This window comes from Balaenoptera borealis, assembly GCF_965194805.1.
Source record: "Balaenoptera borealis genome assembly, chromosome: X".
Taxonomy (NCBI): Eukaryota; Metazoa; Chordata; class Mammalia; order Artiodactyla; family Balaenopteridae; genus Balaenoptera; species Balaenoptera borealis.
This window is the reverse complement of record NC_138881.1, coordinates 116,690,368-116,707,212: the sequence shown is the minus strand read 5'-3', so window position 1 is coordinate 116,707,212 and position 16,845 is coordinate 116,690,368. Positions and strand designations below refer to the sequence as shown.

At 39.9% G+C, this 16,845-nt stretch overlaps 1 protein-coding gene and 1 pseudogene across 12 annotated transcripts in view; one reads left to right on the top strand and one right to left on the bottom strand.

The window, feature by feature from the left end:
* LOC309620082 (26S proteasome non-ATPase regulatory subunit 4 pseudogene) overlaps positions 1–16,845 on the bottom strand; it is a 198,910-nt pseudogene that overhangs the window by 24,883 nt on the left and 157,182 nt on the right. The window lies entirely within an intron of this gene.
* The window catches only part of ATP11C (ATPase phospholipid transporting 11C (ATP11C blood group)), a 166,455-nt gene that overhangs the window by 49,361 nt on the left and 100,249 nt on the right, over positions 1–16,845 (top strand). The window contains exon 1 of one of the 11 annotated variants that reach the window (XM_082376055.1): positions 357–16,613. The exons of the other annotated variants lie outside the window; for them this stretch is intronic. Within the exon in view, the coding sequence (XP_082232181.1) occupies positions 16,578–16,613 (36 nt within the window). The 5' untranslated portion in view covers positions 357–16,577. Of the gene's footprint in view, positions 1–356; positions 16,614–16,845 lie in introns of those variants that run through there. 11 annotated transcript variants of the gene reach the window in all.

Genomic DNA, 16,845 nt, shown 5'->3' with positions numbered 1-16,845 from the left:
CGTAAAATTGGATACTGATGCTTTTCTTCAGTGGTGGTTCTTTTATCCTATCACTTTAAACCTATAAATCTATTATATTTCTTTTTCTTTCCTGGTCTGTCCCAAGTCCTCAAACAGTAAATTAGATTAGAAATAACTCATTAGAGCTTTGCAGTTATTGGACAAGGAAAGCTGGCATCAGTGATGCAATTTTACTCTCGCTGCGTCACTCCACCTGGAGCAGCGTGGAAATACCTTCTCTAATTATAGTCATTAAAAGTCTAATGAACTCTTCTGTTTTAAAAAAGCCTTTTACATGTTCTTCTGTTAAGCAATTTCTTTTCAGTTGTGCCATATATGCTGTTGATAATTGCCATTTATATATTCTTCTGGCTTTATACAATTGGTTTCATTTTTCATGTTATTAGACACATAGGTATTATATGTAAAGGTGTGTAGGTAAAAAGAGGTCATTCTTTATTCAGTCTCTTAAAGATATTCTTCTTTTTACTGTTCTTCCTGTGAGGATTTACTGTGTCTTCCTTCTGGTAACACAGTAAGGCTACAATATTTGTCTGGTTATAGGAATATTTAGCTCTGTCATGTTTGAATTTCTTGTAGCATATGGGTAAATCCAATCCTGGTAGAAAACTCCTTTTTTAAACACATAAAAAAGAATCTTTTGTATTGTAAAAAATAATATACGTACACTTAAAAAAAGAAACCATTTTGTCTTAACTGGCTTCACGCGTTATAATTGCTTCTTTTAAAAGTGTAATTATCTTAAAGTTTCAGTTCCTAAAATCAAAGTTTAAAAGTGCTCATATCAATGACTGCTAGTGGGTACCACATTTCTTTTTGGGGTGATGAAAATGTTCTAAAAGTAGATTGTGGTAGTGTTTGCACAACACCGTGAACATAATAAAAATTATCGTGTTGTTAAATGAGTGAAATCTATAGTATGTGGATTGTATAGAAATAAAGCTGTTATTTTAAAAAAAGGAAGGTACTCATATCACTGTTAAGAAGCTCTGCCACTTACTAGCTGGCTGTGTGGCCTTGAGTAAGTTGTTCTCCTTTCTGTGCCTCGGCTTCCTCATCTGTACATGGTGGGAATAACAGTACCTTCCTAATGGGCTGGTTGTGAGCACAAAATGAGTAAATACATGTAAAGGTCTTAAAATTGTGCTTCGGACCATAAGACCTCAATGTTATTTCTTTCCTATTATGTGTAGAGCTCAGAAGAAAAGTCTGGGGCTAGAGATAAAAGGAGATAACTCCTTTTTGGAGTCATCATATAGATGGTAATTAAAGCCATACATATGGATTAGGTTACCCAGGGAGAGCATGCCGAGTGATGAAGGACAGAGAGCTGAGGGCTGAATCTAGAGAGATACCAGCATCTAGTAATATAATATGGGGCCAGGACAAGCAAATTTGGCAAAGGAAACTCAAAAAGAGTATCCAGAGAGGTAAGAGGAGGTGTGATGGTATGGAAGCAGAGGAGCAAACAGTCTTCAAGGGGGCGAAGATGGTTCTGGTGTTAGTACTAGTGAGAGGTTAAGTAAGAAACTGTCCATTTGATGTGGCAGGTTAGAGCTGTGGGAGTAGGGCAGGAACCAGCTTACAGAGAGAGGGCTGGAAGAGTTAAGAGGGAGGTGAGGAAGTAGACAGTGAGTGTATTCTTTGGAGAGGAGGCTACTCATTTTTCATCCGCTGATTATTGAGCTCTTACTATGTGCCAGTCCCTGCTCTAGGTTAGTGGTATACCAGGGAACAAAACAAAACAAACAAAAAACACCCAAATCCCTGCCCTAAAAGAGCTTTGCTTTATACAGGGCCTATCTAGGGAAGGAGAGAGATAAGGCTGGAAGAGGATCCATTGTCAAGAAAAGTGTGTTTAAGAAAATAAGGACTTAAACTAAACATTAAAGCTAAGAAACCATGGGGAGATGGAGAGTGGAGAGAGTGGAGATGAAGCGGTTCATAGTATAAGGGAGATGGAATAATATTGGTGCAAAAAGATGGGAAGATAGAGCTCAGGAACATAGGTGGAGGCTCTTTATCAGTCTGAAACAGGAGAAGAAATCCACTCTTCTGGAACTGGAGGGCGAGACCCGATGCTCACACACAACAGGTCCAGCAGAGGACCCTGATTTTCTAAGGGTTGTAGGAGCAAGGTCACCCACATAGAGAAACGAGTGTGGTAGGGAACTTGAGGAGAGTCATGAGGCTTTGAAATAGGCACTTAGGGTAAGTGGAGAGTGCAAGAAACGAGAACAAGTGGGAGGTTTGTGGAGTGGCACTGAGGAATTTGTAATGGCATGAACTTCACATTAGTGTGATTTTAGCAAAACCGTTCTTAGCTTTGTTTAAGCAGGAGTGAAGACAGCGATTTCTGAGACTGGTCCTGGAATTAGGGCTTTGTAGATCAATTGTGGCAGAAAGCCTGGTTGGGAAGAAATTGAGGGAGCTGGTGAGAGAATAGTTTCCACAAGTGAATAGTTTATAGGAAAAGTGAAGGTAAGGCATTTGAGAAACTGAGGGTGGGATCAAGAGACTAGAGGTTTTAAAGAGCTATTGTAGTGGGAGTGAAAGAGCTGAAAGACTAAGAGAGAGAGTGCTTTTGTTCTTTGAGCTGTCAGAGATGAAGCAGTAGTTGATAAATCCTAGTCTGTCACCATAGAGTAGTTGGCTAAAGTAGAGCAAAGGTGAAGATCCTTAGAGCAAAAGAGTTCTGGGACTTGACAATCTGGGTTTCTGGATCAGTTGTCCGTGTGGATGATGGTATTTCCAGTTGCAATGGCAAGAGGTAACATAGGGAACAGAACTGAAAGCTGAACTTCAGAGTCTTCTGTTGATGTCAGTAAGTGACCAGAGAGCTGTTTGGTAGAGATGATGAAGGCTAGTAAAGGTCACTTGAGATAACAATGTCCAAGAACTATGAAACCGGAGAATGGAGTTGGTTGTCCACATAGACATTAAAATTTCACAGGATGATGGTAGGGGATGGGATGGAAAGGCCTCCAGTGACCCAACTAAATAAGGGGAAATGTCCAGGAGACATGATGTCCATGATGAGGAGGGGTAAAAGCATCTGTCTCCAGATCATATGAGCCTAAAAGGAGGAGGGGCTTTTCGTGAAGTTGGATTAATGGAGTGCACAAGCAATTGGGGGGCAAGAGGAGACTGACCCCTAACTGTCTGGGGAAGAGTCTTCAGAAGAGAGCTAAGTCTTAGGGAAGGCAGGTGTTTGTAGGGAAGGCTTTCTGATGTTAAGGATGTAGAGAGTTTGGTTAACAAGGATGGCAGATTGTACAGGGCACAGTTTAATCACTGAGTTAGGAGTGAGGGAGGGAAGGGGAACAGTGGCATCATGAATGTGGGGTGGAAGAAAGAAGCACAGAGCAGTATGAGAATAAGGATGAGGGTGGGAAGTTGGATGAGAGTCATGGGTTGAAGTAATTAGATTTTGGGTCCCACCCCCCCCTTTTCTTTTTGTAAAAATCTGCCGGAAATGCCATGTGAATAGTTCAGTGTGTCACAGGTATACCTGGAAATTGCTCCCACCAATTCTCTCCCTCTGCAGATGCTGTCTGGGTCTGAGCCTGACTAGAGTTCTAGGTTATGTGCTTCCTACCCCAAACCCCAAAGTTTATTTTAACTAACGTGAGTCTACTTCCTGCAAAATAGAAACTGTAACAATGAACATGCTGTATTAGAAGTGTAGCCAAAATCCTTAGTTATAATATACTTGTTTGATTTTTTCTATTTTGTGGTTTTTTTCAGCTATATTAAGATATAATTACCATACAACATTGTGTAAGTTTAAGGTGTACAACATAATGATTTGACGTATGTATACATTGAGAAATGATCGTCACATTAAAGTTAGTTAACACACCCATCACCTCACATAGTTACTGTTTTAAAATTTTTAAATGTTTATTCCCAGGAGTGAATAAAGGAATTTCTTCCTAGTATTTTATGGTCACCGTCAGAGCCCAAATCCTGCTTTCACTATAGTAACTGGGTGCTGGGTGTTTATTCATCTAAATAAATATATCTACTTATTTATTTATAACAAAAAGAAAAAAGATGGCAAAAGTAAACCGTAGGAATGACATGGTGGATTGCATTATGCCGCAGACAATTGGTCAACCCAACCGTACTTAAACATTTACAAAGCCAGTTTTGATTAGCTGTTTAATCCTGATTATCAGATAGACTCCAATCTACTAAACCAAGTCCAGAGGTGATTATTACTGAGATTTATAGGCACTGACACCACAAAATCTTACAATTTAGCTGTTTGGAATTTGGTGGGGGGGGTGTGGATTATTTAAGAAGTAAATCAAGTGTTCACTATGTTGGAAACAAATAGACATTAGTAAAATCAAAACCCTTAACAAATCTTACTCCAGTTTGTTATATACCAGTTAACAGCTAGAGGTTATCTGTGTTCTTGCAAGAGTCACTATTTCTTAGGGTCAAGAAATGTAAATATGAATGTATAAGCAAACTTTAAGTATAAATGTATAATCAAACTTTCTTTTGGAGGATCACATTAAAATCAGAAGATTTATAATGAAGTTTACATGATGGAGATTCTCACACAACAGTCTGAGCAATCTCTAGAGTGGTCTACAACTTTCCTTTTGCCGAGGGAGTTTCTTTCTTAAGCTTTAATTATTCCCAAAGCAAATCCATTCAAACATATCAAAAACGAATGGGACAGTATTTGGCAAGCATAAGCATGTTTTAACAGTGATTCCAAAGGTTTTTAAAGATTTTAGTTGTAATAATGATGAAAACTTAGAAAAGTGGAGAATTAATCAGTGTTCTCTTGCTAAGAACAGTTAGTTGGAAAAGATTGCCTTGGGCCTTAAATAGAGGGAATTATGGATAGAGGCAGTAGTTCCTGAAAGGTGGCTACAATATTGAAATGTCTTTTAGAGTATTTTATCTGTCAACTTGATTGAGCACTCCCTTGTTTAGAAACTCTAACTGATATAGTTTGCACTTAGTCTTAGGCCCATCAAGGGTCTGACTATATTCAGACCCCCTCTACAGCTCCCCTCCCCCTGCATTCATACACTCACACTTTTCTCTCAGAAATCCCCGACCTGTCCTGATATTACAAAGAAATTGCTTTAAACATTTAATGCTAAGAAACACATTCATGAAGAAGCAGAAACATTTATGGCGATTTTTCTAAACCTCTTAAAAGCAGAGACTCTAGAGGGGTTCCTAATTGCATTCTGTCCCACATTGCCCCCTGGTCACTAAAATCAAACAAGGGGCCACTGCTGCTGGGACACCAGCTGGGAGCCACATTTTATGAATGGGAGAAGGGAGACGTGGAGAGGGGGAACTGAGCCTCAGAGTTGGCTTTCTGGGGGAATAAGCCACTGAGTTTAGCACAGGAATGATGCTTATCACTGGGCCTGGCTCATTCGAGGCTCTTTAAATACTTGTTTCAATAAAAAGAAGGGATGGTTTAGAGGTTTAGGTTTAGGGTTTGGGTTTAGAGGATTTGACAAATACCGAAGCCCCAATGCACACACTATTTAATTTGATTTGGAAACAATGGTAGAAGGTAGAGGCCAGCTGTTTCCAGATCTAAACCTATGACCCTCTCTTTGTCCAGAGCCACTCGCTGCTCTGACCACCTTCTTGTCCCCTTTAGTCAGGGTGCTGCCTGCCTGTGTGCACACTTACCCCTCCCTCTGGGCGCCCAGCCTCCCCGACATTGCAGGTGTTGCAGGGCCGAGCCTGTGCCTTCTCATAGTTCTGTACATGTAATTTCACATGCTGGTTATTTCTGCCTCTGACCTAGTGCCTAACCCAGAGCCCTCCACTTGCTGATACTCCCCAAATTCCAACCCTCAAGCTGAGTCAGTCCGGTTTAATCAAATGAGTGTGCCATAACCTTTGAGAAGCCATCTGAAGTTGGCATTAGATCCTTTTTTGCAAGTATTTCGAATGAACTATATTGAAGTCCTGAGTAAAGTCACAAAGAACTGTTCTGTCATAATGTGCTAAGTAAATAGTATCTGGTCAATGTGGCATAGTTCATTTAAGGAAATACTCATGATCATTTGGATTTTTCAAGTGTGCCTCCTTTCTCTCTTTTTCAGTTTTACGAAGATTGTATCTTTCTGTTTTTATTCTAGTTAAGAAAATGTGTTGATTTCATTTGTGCCACTGCGTTTCAAGTGTAATAGCCCTACAGATGTATTTCAATTATTTGTATTAGGATTACAATTTTTTACACAGATATTTTTTTAAATCTGTGTTGGAAGCAACTAGTTAGTGGCAGCAAAGGAATTTGCTATTTCACTGTGCTATATGAAAGCAACTAACATTTTTTGAGTATTTACTGTATGAAGGCACTGCCTCACAACTGCCTTGTAAGTCATCATCATCATCCTCATTTATACAGATAGGGAAACTGAGACATAATGTGGTTAAGGAAATTGGCCAAGGTCACTTAGGTGTAGTAAGTGGCAGAACCAGTGTTTGAACCCAGACATCTGGCTCCAGAACCCACGCACTCAGCCAGTATGCTCCTCTTCCTCACCATCTCTTGTATGACCACTTTGAAACAACCTGGTAATTGCCAGGGTCTCTGAAAGAAGGCCATTAGAATGGCAAATGTCAGAGTGCCTCTGATTTTTGAGCATCAACAATATACCCATTAGAAGATATTTATAATACAGTTAAACTTTGAGACACTAGCCTTGATCAAACTTTATTCTCATCTCAGGTCATCACTTAGTGATCCTTGGTAATCTCAAATGGCTGTAAGTGATACTCTGATTTTGGAGCCATGCTGGTTTAATCAGATGAGTGTGCCATAGCTGTTTGTCCATAATCTTTCCGTTACTCCATCCATCCATCCATCCATCCTTCCATCTATCCAGCTATAGAATTCTTCATCTGCTTATAACATACACTGGGGTGTTGCTTATCTTTATTGAGGAAGCAAGTCCCAAATGTATACTAAGTGAATGAGACACGGAGCTCCAAGAATCACTGGCTAATCACCTTGAGGGGAAAGTCAATTTGTAAAGGTTTGTCAGTTTTATGTATCTACAGCCCTTCATATGTTACAGGGTCTCTTAGATTAGGTTGCTGAATGTGGCATAGTTGAACCTTCAGTTTACTTTTCAAGGAGATTCATGCAGATAATTCCAGTCCAGGAGGGCAGCAGTTGGGGATAAACTGGGATACTTAGAGAGAAAATGAGGAGGGATACCAGTTTGCTGAGAGCAGAGCCTTCTTGCGGGGGGGACTAGTAGTAGAAAGTGCAGTTAGAATGTGTAGACGAGGTCAGTCTGCGTTAGAGAAGCCCTGAAACCAAGCACAGTGTATAACTGAAAATAAAATTCTCTTTTGTCATTGTATCCAAATTCTAGCTTTGGAGCATGGCACATGTGACATACACAGTAGGTTTTTTTAATGATTTGGATCATATTCTGGATTAGAAGAGGCCAAAATTACCCAAGGCTTGGACATGTGTTAATCTGGAACTCTTCCTAGACTAACTAATTCTACCTGGCCCTAGTCAGCCTCTGCATTTCAGCAACCCCTATTCTTCCTTCCTCCTTCTGTTTACTTAGCAGTGTGCTGCAAATGTATTTCTGTGCTTCTTTCACTTATGTCCTACTTGTGTTCTTTCTGTCAATCCTTGAGATTGTATCTCAGGAACTGGGGTGCAGCCCTAGCTCAGAGGTCAGTGAGAGGTGGATTACAGGAAAAAGGAGCTAAATGATTGAGCTTTACTCCAGTCTGCCCCTGCTTGCCAACTGATGGTCTCCCACAATGGCAAAAGGTGAAATAGTGAAAGAAGGCGGGGAGAGTTGTTGGCTGGCAGGGTGGCAAGGGCAAGATTGGTAACCTTGGAGGGCAGGTAGAGGGTATGGAGCTTAAAACCTGCTCATGCACCCTGGACAAGGCAAGATATGTGGGGGCCTGGTGAGCCATGGGCTCCTCTTCTTTGAGTTATAACCTGAGATTTCCCAGTCCCAGGAACATAGTTAGCTAGGGGAACTAGGAGGAAAGAAGGATATTCCCTAGGGAAATCAGCACTTAAAAAAAAAAAAAAATCGTCTTACTGGGTTCCATTATTTGTCAGCTCCATTGCAAAATGGTCTGTGTATAAAATATTTTTAAACCTCATTAAAAATTTTTTTGCCTTTTCTACTATCAGGGAAGCTAAAAATTTTGGTAAGCGGCAATTTTTGTGATTGAAATATACCACTTGTTATGTATTTGAGTTGTTTTTCTACAAAAGCTTTACTGTAGTCTCAGCGTAGGAATAACAAAAACTGAAGGGAGAAAATTCTCTTGCATGTTTTTTGAATATTGATGAAAGGAGAGATTTTCCTTACAGCTGTGCTGCTCTTGAACGTTGAGTTTAATTCTTCTAATTTGGAGTTGCGTTTGAACAAATCACTTTCTTCCCCAGCCCATTGTACCGACAGCCATTTCAACCTACAGCCCTCCTTCCTTAACACACCCCACCCTTTGGGAGGGTCTCTCAGAGCAGGAGGTGTTTGCTGTGACCAAACAACTACTTGATCTTAGTAGGGATTAGACTTAAGTCATGAACTGGCATTTCGAATTTATAAACATTTAGTGGTGTGGGTGAAAACTACCAGGGAGGAAAAAATGAGTCTCATTTTCCACTTGGAGTGGGTTATCTCAGTTTTGTGTTGATTTCCCCATAGTGCTCTTTAAGACTGGAAGCTATGATCCAAGAAATAGTGGTGCTGATTACATGCTATCGTTTTACTCATTTGTTAGTAAACACTTTGTGCAAGTGTCGTTACTGTTATGTCAAGTGTGTGTACAAATAAATAGTATCTGTTAATCATTGAGATGTTTTTTTTTTTTAAAGATTTATTGATTGATTGATTGCTATGTTGGGTCTTCGTTTCTGTGCTAGGGCTTTCTCTAGCTGCGGCAAGCTGGGGCCACTCTTCATCGCGGTGCGCGGGCCTCTCACGATCGCGGCCTCTCGTTGCGGAGCACAGGTTCCAGACGCGCAGGCTCAGCAGTTGTGGTTCACGGGCCCAGTTGCTCCACGGCATGTGGGATCCTCCCAGACCAGGGCTCGAACCCGTGTCCCCTGCATTAGCAGGCAGATTCTCAACCACTGCACCACCAGGGAAGCCCCCGAGATGTTATTTTTTAAATGCCATTTATTTTCACTTCCAGAAAGCACAGGGATAATGTTATATTGTTTAAATGTCCTTTGACAGCTTTAGCAGAGCCTTTTTTTTTTGGCCGCACTGTACGGCTTGCGGGATCTTAGTTCCCCGACCAGGGATTGAACCCGGGCCCACAGCAGTGAAATCACTAAGTTCTAACCACTGGACAGCCAGGGAATTCCCTAGCAGAGTCTTTTTTGTGTGGAACTTTCTATAGGTCGGTGATATTCCTCTGCTCTGCTTGCAGAGAAATCAGTGCTATACAAAATGCCTTGCCCCACTTTATGATTATTAAATGAGGTAGACTTGAGAAGAGAACAGCACGTGGCTGGCTGATTTGAATTGTGTTTGCCTTGTTCCTAGCCTCTTTCCGTAGTGCACACTAGCTGGGTGATGGGCCTTCCTGAAAACCTTTTCAACTTGTCCTTGTACGCTATAGCAGGTTATATTCATGGAAGTCAAAGTAATATAAATCTCACCTGATTTTCTTCACAGAAACAATATTACGTTGAGGATTATATTCCTGGACTGATGCCTGAGTTTTTTTATTTAATAGAAATGACCATAACCACCATTTTTCAATCAACTATTTAATCAACGGGAAATGATTAATCTGAATACTGCTCAGGATAAAATGGTCTGAAGTGTATATAAATCAATTAACAAGGCATCACAGTAACCAGTCGCATTAAATTATGTTTAATGAGTTAGTGTCAGTAGACTATACAAGGTTCTTATTGTTACAATAACTGCCTTGTTTTTACTGCAGCTAATCAGAAGGTTAAAAAATTCACTTTATGCAAAGTCAGGGAACTCATAAAGGATTTCTTTGGTTAAATGTTGACAGGAATGTTTGAGGAGAATTTTCCAGAGACTTGGAGTTAATGGCTTTTCGAAAAGTTGAATTGAGATTTCTTGCTTTGCTTTGCTCATTGTAAATTCCCTGTAGCAGACACAGATTTTGGATAACGGGTTATTGGTCTCTCTTGACTTGAGTTGCCATCGGGAAGCCTTTAGTGAGGAAGGGACAGTTGAGAGATCTGAAGGGTGGTTACCAGAAGGTAAAGAGAAGAGGGAAGAGTATTCTAGTGGAGGGAAGCAATGGAGTAAAAGCCCAGGGGCAGGAGGGCACCTGGAGCTCACCTGGGATGGAAAGAGGACCAATGGGCTGTAACAGAGTAAGCAAGGAGGAGAGACCTCGGGAGAGGTTGGAGAAGTGGGAGGAAAAAACCTGACTGTGCAAGACCTTGCAGGTCAGAGGAAGGATTTTAGTTTTCAGGTTTAAATGTCAGGGGGAAACTTATTAAAGCAGGGACTAGAGGAGCAATATCAGCAAGCTTGTGCTGTATGTGGTTGTTGTGTGGTCATGGCTGGGTCAGCTCTCAGAATACTACACGGCCCTCATTCTTGGCACTTAGCTGATTTGTATAAGTACTTGATTAATGTCTTGTCTCCCTCGCTACACTGTACACTCCATGAAGGCAAGGACTGTTTCTATTTATTCATCACTCTATCTCCAGTGTCTTGCACATAGTAGGGACTTAATAAATATCATATTAAGCCTTGTGACCTGCTACAAAGTAAGCGTGTTAACTTTTTTTTTTTGAGGTGAAGTTTGCATAACAGAATTAACCATGTTAAAGTGAATGATTCAGTGGCATTTAGTACATTCACATGGTGTGAAACCGTCAACTCTGTCGTGGTCCATAACATTTTCATCACTCCAAAAGGAAGCTCCATACCTGTTAAGTAGTTACTCCCCATCTCCACCCTCTCCCCAGCTCCTGGCAACCACCAATCTCCTTTTTATTTTAATAGATTTACCTATTCTGAATATTTCATATAAATGAAATCCTACAGTATGTGACCTTTTGTGTCTAGCTTCTCATTTAACATAATGTTTTGAGGTTCACCTATGTTGTAGCATGTATCAGTACTTCATTCCTTTTTATGGCTGAGTAATATTCTGCAGTATTCCATTTTGTTTACCCATTTATCAGTTGTTGGACATTTGGGTTATTTCCTCATTTTGGCTATGTAAATAATGCTGCTATGAACATTAATGCACAAGTTTTTGTTTCAACACTGGTTTCCAGTTCTTTTGGGTGTATAAGTAGGAACAAAATTGCTGGCTCGTATAGTAATTATTTGCTTAGTTTTCTAGTAAACCACCAAAATGTTTTCCTCCAAGGCTGAGCTATTTTGCATTCCTACCAGTACGAGGATTTCGTTTTCTTTACATCCTCATCAATACTTTTTATTTTCCGTGTCTGTTTTAAAGCCTAGCCATCTGAGAAGGAGTTCATCTTTAAAATGCATGAGTGAACCACCCCTTATTTGCAGTGAACATCTCATTCTTTGATACCTCATCACATTGATGCTCAACATTATGAAAAATTGTAGTGAAGCTCAAAGGCACACTGGACTGAATTGGATTCTAAATCCATAAAATCTGTGTCCAGCATCATTCTGGTACATTGCCTTCTAAGAAAGGCTTGCAACTATTAGGAGAATCCCACCTTTTCCTCTTGCCATCATTCTTTAGGATCGAAGATGAGGTCTAAAGGACTAATCTGACATTTAAAGAAATTTCTTCCTTCTAGAATATATGTGTTGCTTAAAAGTTCTTTGGAGGTGTCTTTTGAGAGTTGTATTGAGAATGATGAGGAAGCCGCGTGCAGTCTTATAGCAGAATGTTCTCATCACAGCTAATTTTCTTTCAGTGTGACACATTTGTACTTTTCTCCTTTGCCTTTTCGTTTTCCTTTTTTTTTTTTAAAGTTTAGCGCCTCCTCCCAGGGAGTAGATGTACCTGCTTGCTTTTGGCCTTGGGCAGAGACTATAGCAAATGGCTCAGAACCAAACAGGGATGTAAGCAGAATATCTTGGAATGCTCAGATTATTCCCGCCCATCCATAGTCATCAGACCACCATAATTGTCCCTCATTAATAATGCTTAAAAACGCAAGTGCACTTTAATTTCCAGCCTTTGAGGGCCATCTCCATTCTTTCAGTTTCTGCCATTTTTCTACCCTTAACTAATGCTGTGATTATTTTCTGATTGTCAACATTTAGAAAGTTTTATATCATATCTGAGTTCACAAAGTAGAGTAAGAATGGACTCAGAAACACATTAACACATTTGCATACACACATGCCTTTAATAATAACATGAAGTAGAGTGAAATGCATTGCAATCAGGAGAATTGAGTCTTGGCGAACATTTAATTATCCAGTACTGGTCATGACTAATCAGCTTGTGTTCCACTGACTCAGTCGCTTAATGCTACAACTGCTATGCTGTTTCATGATTTAGCTGAAAGCATTTTTCCTGTTCAGAGCTTGCCAGGTAATTTTAATGTTGGCTGTAAATTCTTATAATTGTTCTAGATACCCCCTATGTGTGTTTTGGAAATATCCCATTGCTATTTTCAATCATATACTTGAATAGAATCTCAAACTATTGTTTGTCCTATTTGGTAAAAAAACAAAACAAAAAAAATTGTTTGGTTTGGGGGTGGTATGACCTTAGTGTGAATAGTGTTTGTTTTTGAGAAGCCATACATTTTGAATGTGTCTGCTTTAATAAAAATTCTTTCAAGTGGTTTTAAATCACTGCGTGTGTTTCATTTTATATCAAAAACCTTTTGTACAACTAAAATTTGTAATTCTAAGTGGTTCATTATTTTTTTAAATTACACTTGTGGCAGTTAATCCTAACCTGTTTTAACTTGAAGTTGTTTGTACCTTGGGTGCCGGGACATAAATTTCATTCTATTTTATCAGAGGAATAAACTGTTTCCCTTGGGTAACAGGCACATTTGAGAAGGCATTCATTTTCTCACATCTAAACGTTACCATTAAATAAATTGACACTGTGGTGCTTTAAATGGGCATCCTTAAAGCTCCAAAGAGCCAATGTACTTTCTAGTGTACCAAAATTAGCACCCTGAAGCCTTTCCCTGGTCTTTGTAATTTTTCATAATGTTTCTTTTATCTCTCCCTTCTTGTCTACTTTGAAGCCTATAAATAAATTTCATCCTGAATATATTATCTTCTCATGTGTATTGATTTATAAATTATTCTTTATCCTCAAACAGGTAATCGCTCTCTGACCCTTGAACAGTTGGTTTTTTGGGGTGTTTTTGTTGTTTGTTTGGTTTTGTTTGTTTGTATTGGGGGGGTTCTTTTTTTGTTTGTTTTTTGTTTTTTGGTCCAAGCTGAAACAGGTGGCGAATGATACAGCAACCAAAACCACATTTCAAATTTTATTGCTAGAAGAAGATCTGGCCCCCAATTCCCCTGCAGCCTCTCAGATCAGATAATTTAGTCAAGCTCTCCTCAAGTTACCTATGAAGAAACCAATTCTGGGACTTCCCCCAATACACACACAGACCAATCTGTAGTAGAAGGCAATTAGAACCAAGATCTCCTAGTTTCTTGCTTCTCATAATTAAGGCTTAGAAGCAAAAGCACACACCTGGGATCATGGCCAAACACTTAATTTTCCTTATCTATTTTTGGCATACAGGGAGAGAAATTGTCACAAATTTAACAATTATCTCACCTTATACCCTTAAATGCTTTGCCACTATAGCTGATTGTGGTGAGGTAAGAAATATATCAGAGTAGCATTGCCCAACCATGTTTTACAGAACCTGATGTCACTGGATCTTCCTTGGGTTGAAAAAAAGAGTTCTATGGGAGATGCTGACTTACACAAAGATAAAGAGGTTTCTTTACTACAAGACTTCTTAGAGCATTTGTTACATGAATATTTGTTGTGAACAGCCAGCAGGAGGGGTAAGGAGCAGCCTTCCCCACTTCTCTAAGGAACCTCATTGTTAACTTGTTCCACGTAATGCAGTGTGTGAAGCAGTGAATGGAGTATTCTGATATTCTTTTTAGTCCATCTTTTTACATGGGATCTTAGTTCCCCCACCGGGGATGGAGCCCGTGCCCCCTGCAGTGGAAGTGCAGAGTCTTAACCACTGGACCACCAGGGAAGTCCTTGTTAGTCCATCTTTGTGTGGCATTCCTAGTTGGCAGTACTCAAAGGCCAAATATTAAAATTTTGCAAACCAAACCAATTTTATTTACATACAAGCCATTATTTGATATCTATTTCATGTGCTCTTCTTTCTGTGCTCAGTGTTCTGAAGGTTATACATTATACTTCAAACATATTGTTCATTTTTAATGTTTCTTTTAAGCATGTTTTAGGGATAATTACAAACAGATCACCTGTTAAGTTTATAGCAGCACCCAGTGTTTATAGTGTACACCAGCTTGGAATCCAAAGCCTTGGGGGGAAAGTAGGGTGATTTAGAAACAATGTAAATAATTCCAGTACAGCTCCCAAATGACCATGTGCTCTGCCACAAAGGGAGAAATGAATTCCTAATTTTACTCACATGGTGTCAGATCATCAGTTCCAAAGGCCTAATGGCATATGTTATGGACAACAGCCTTCAGGGGACTCTTTGAGTGGCCCTCACTTGCTTCCAGACACACCACCCGTCAGCCTTCCTGGCCAACCTTGGTCCTCTTCATGAACGGTGTTTTCAACACCAATTGCTCTCTGTCAGTGGGCCATAACTCAGCCTGGCCCCTGGATAAGAGCAGCATCAGAATTGGGTACGCCTCTTCTGTAGAGCCGGAAACTTTCTTGCTTTAAATAAAACGCGTACACTTGAATTATGTGAGGCCGCTGCCTGGTTCTGTGCTAGCCCAATTCCTGGAGTTTTAATATTCACGTAGTTGGTTACTGTCAGCAAGCGCCATCCTTTTTTCACCTGAATGAATAGTCTTTCATGTCCTTTAAAGTGATCTCTGGGTGTTTTGTTAATCCTACTGTAAGCAGTCTTTTAAGTTACTTGACCTTTTCTGTTTTTTTACTGTTAAGGAAATTGAGGTTCCCCGGGTCTCACATTGAAGAAAATATAGGTATCAATAGTATTTCCCAGGGTCATGTCTTTATTGCTTCTCCTGTTCCCTCCAAACCTTGCCCTAAAAGCCTTCACCTATAGGGAGGATGCCTTTTTCAAGAACAGACTTTTCTTTAGGACATAGTAATTTGAGCCAAGAAGTTGGCCACGATGTGGTTGAACGGAAGGGTAGAAATGTTTCACTGAAGAAGTGGCTACCTTTTGTGAGGCCCCTCCCCCTTGTTTTCTTTGCTTATTCAACTCAGCCATGTTCCACAATGGAAACTTGTTTTTTACCTACCTCTTTTGTTGGGGATATTTAAAAAAAAACAGGTATAGCCTGGATGTGCTATTTAAACTAATCATAACTTGGACATTTTTTTCTAGCTAGTTTGCTTTCTGTGTGATGTTTAACAATTCCGGGGGGGGGGAAATTGGATTCATTGGCTTCACTGGACATGCTCCAGCATGTATTTGAACTGCTAGACCTTTCTAGGAAACTTATTGTCACTTTTGTAATAACGGTGCTATCACTAAAATGGGAGATAAAACTCTGTTCAGGACATCAGACACCTCTTTTACAATATATTTTTTCTCCTAGCCAGAGTTTATCTCTTCTTATACTGTAATAAAAATCCTTCTCTGATGACCTAGAAAGATTTTTGGCTGAGAATTTGTCTCTTATATTGAAAAAGACATTTTTCACCCTAATAGCCAGTGGTTCTTTCCCTTGCCATTGTTAGGTATTACTGTTTGCTGGTGAGATAAAATTTTCCTACCTATGAGATATCTAAAAAGTAGGAAAATCTTCCAGCCCTAAGGGATTTTGCCACAAAAACCATCTGCTTAGGTCTTATATATATTCGGTACACATTTTTGAAGCTTCAGTGTATGCTATGACCGATAATCTCTTACGGGGCGGGGGAGAGGGGGTTAGTGTATGACAGTGAACACCTAGATTATACCTCTTCCTGTTATACTGTTTACCTGCTTAGAAGTAAAAGTTCAATTGAACTTTCCTTAAAAGTTTGATTTTTAGCCTCACATCTTACATTGGTCCATTTATTATAGGCATGGGTCAGAAAAGAATTTACAAGATGAGGAGAAAATTCTGTGTGGTATAAGATACTAATGTTTTAAAATGATGATACTTCAAAATCAAAAGTTACAAAGGCAAATCAGGTCTTTGGAGGAGAGTAACAAAAAAGATGTCAAATGGCTTAATAATAGTGGCCAGGCCACCAGAGTGCTGCTTCAAAGTCTTAAAAGAGCAGACCAAGTCTTCTAGCACTTCCCTTGGACGTACACAAACTTGCCAGCCCCAACTGGCTGTCTTCCCAAATTCTGGGAAACTTTACAAGAATCACAGGGGTTGGTACAAGTAGCGTGAGAATCTGCAGCGTTCTGTCTGTGATTTAGCTGCCATCGTGTGAGCAAATTTTCGTGTGTCAGTATGGAGAGGGTCCCATCTTTCCCTCCTGCCTCTGAGGTTTGTGATCTGTATTTTATTCTGTCCTTTTTTTCAGCCAGGTTGGGCTTTGAGGTCCTGGGGCCTTCTTTATACTTGCTTTCTATTTGCATGTGTATTTTTATCCATTTCCTGAGGGCTGTGGTGAGTGCGTGGCTGGCATGTCAGTCAGCCTCACTGTTGCGCCTATCCTTAGAAGTTACTTATCTCCCTATTTAGATTTTTAAAGTCTGGTAAGTGTTGGGAATGCCAG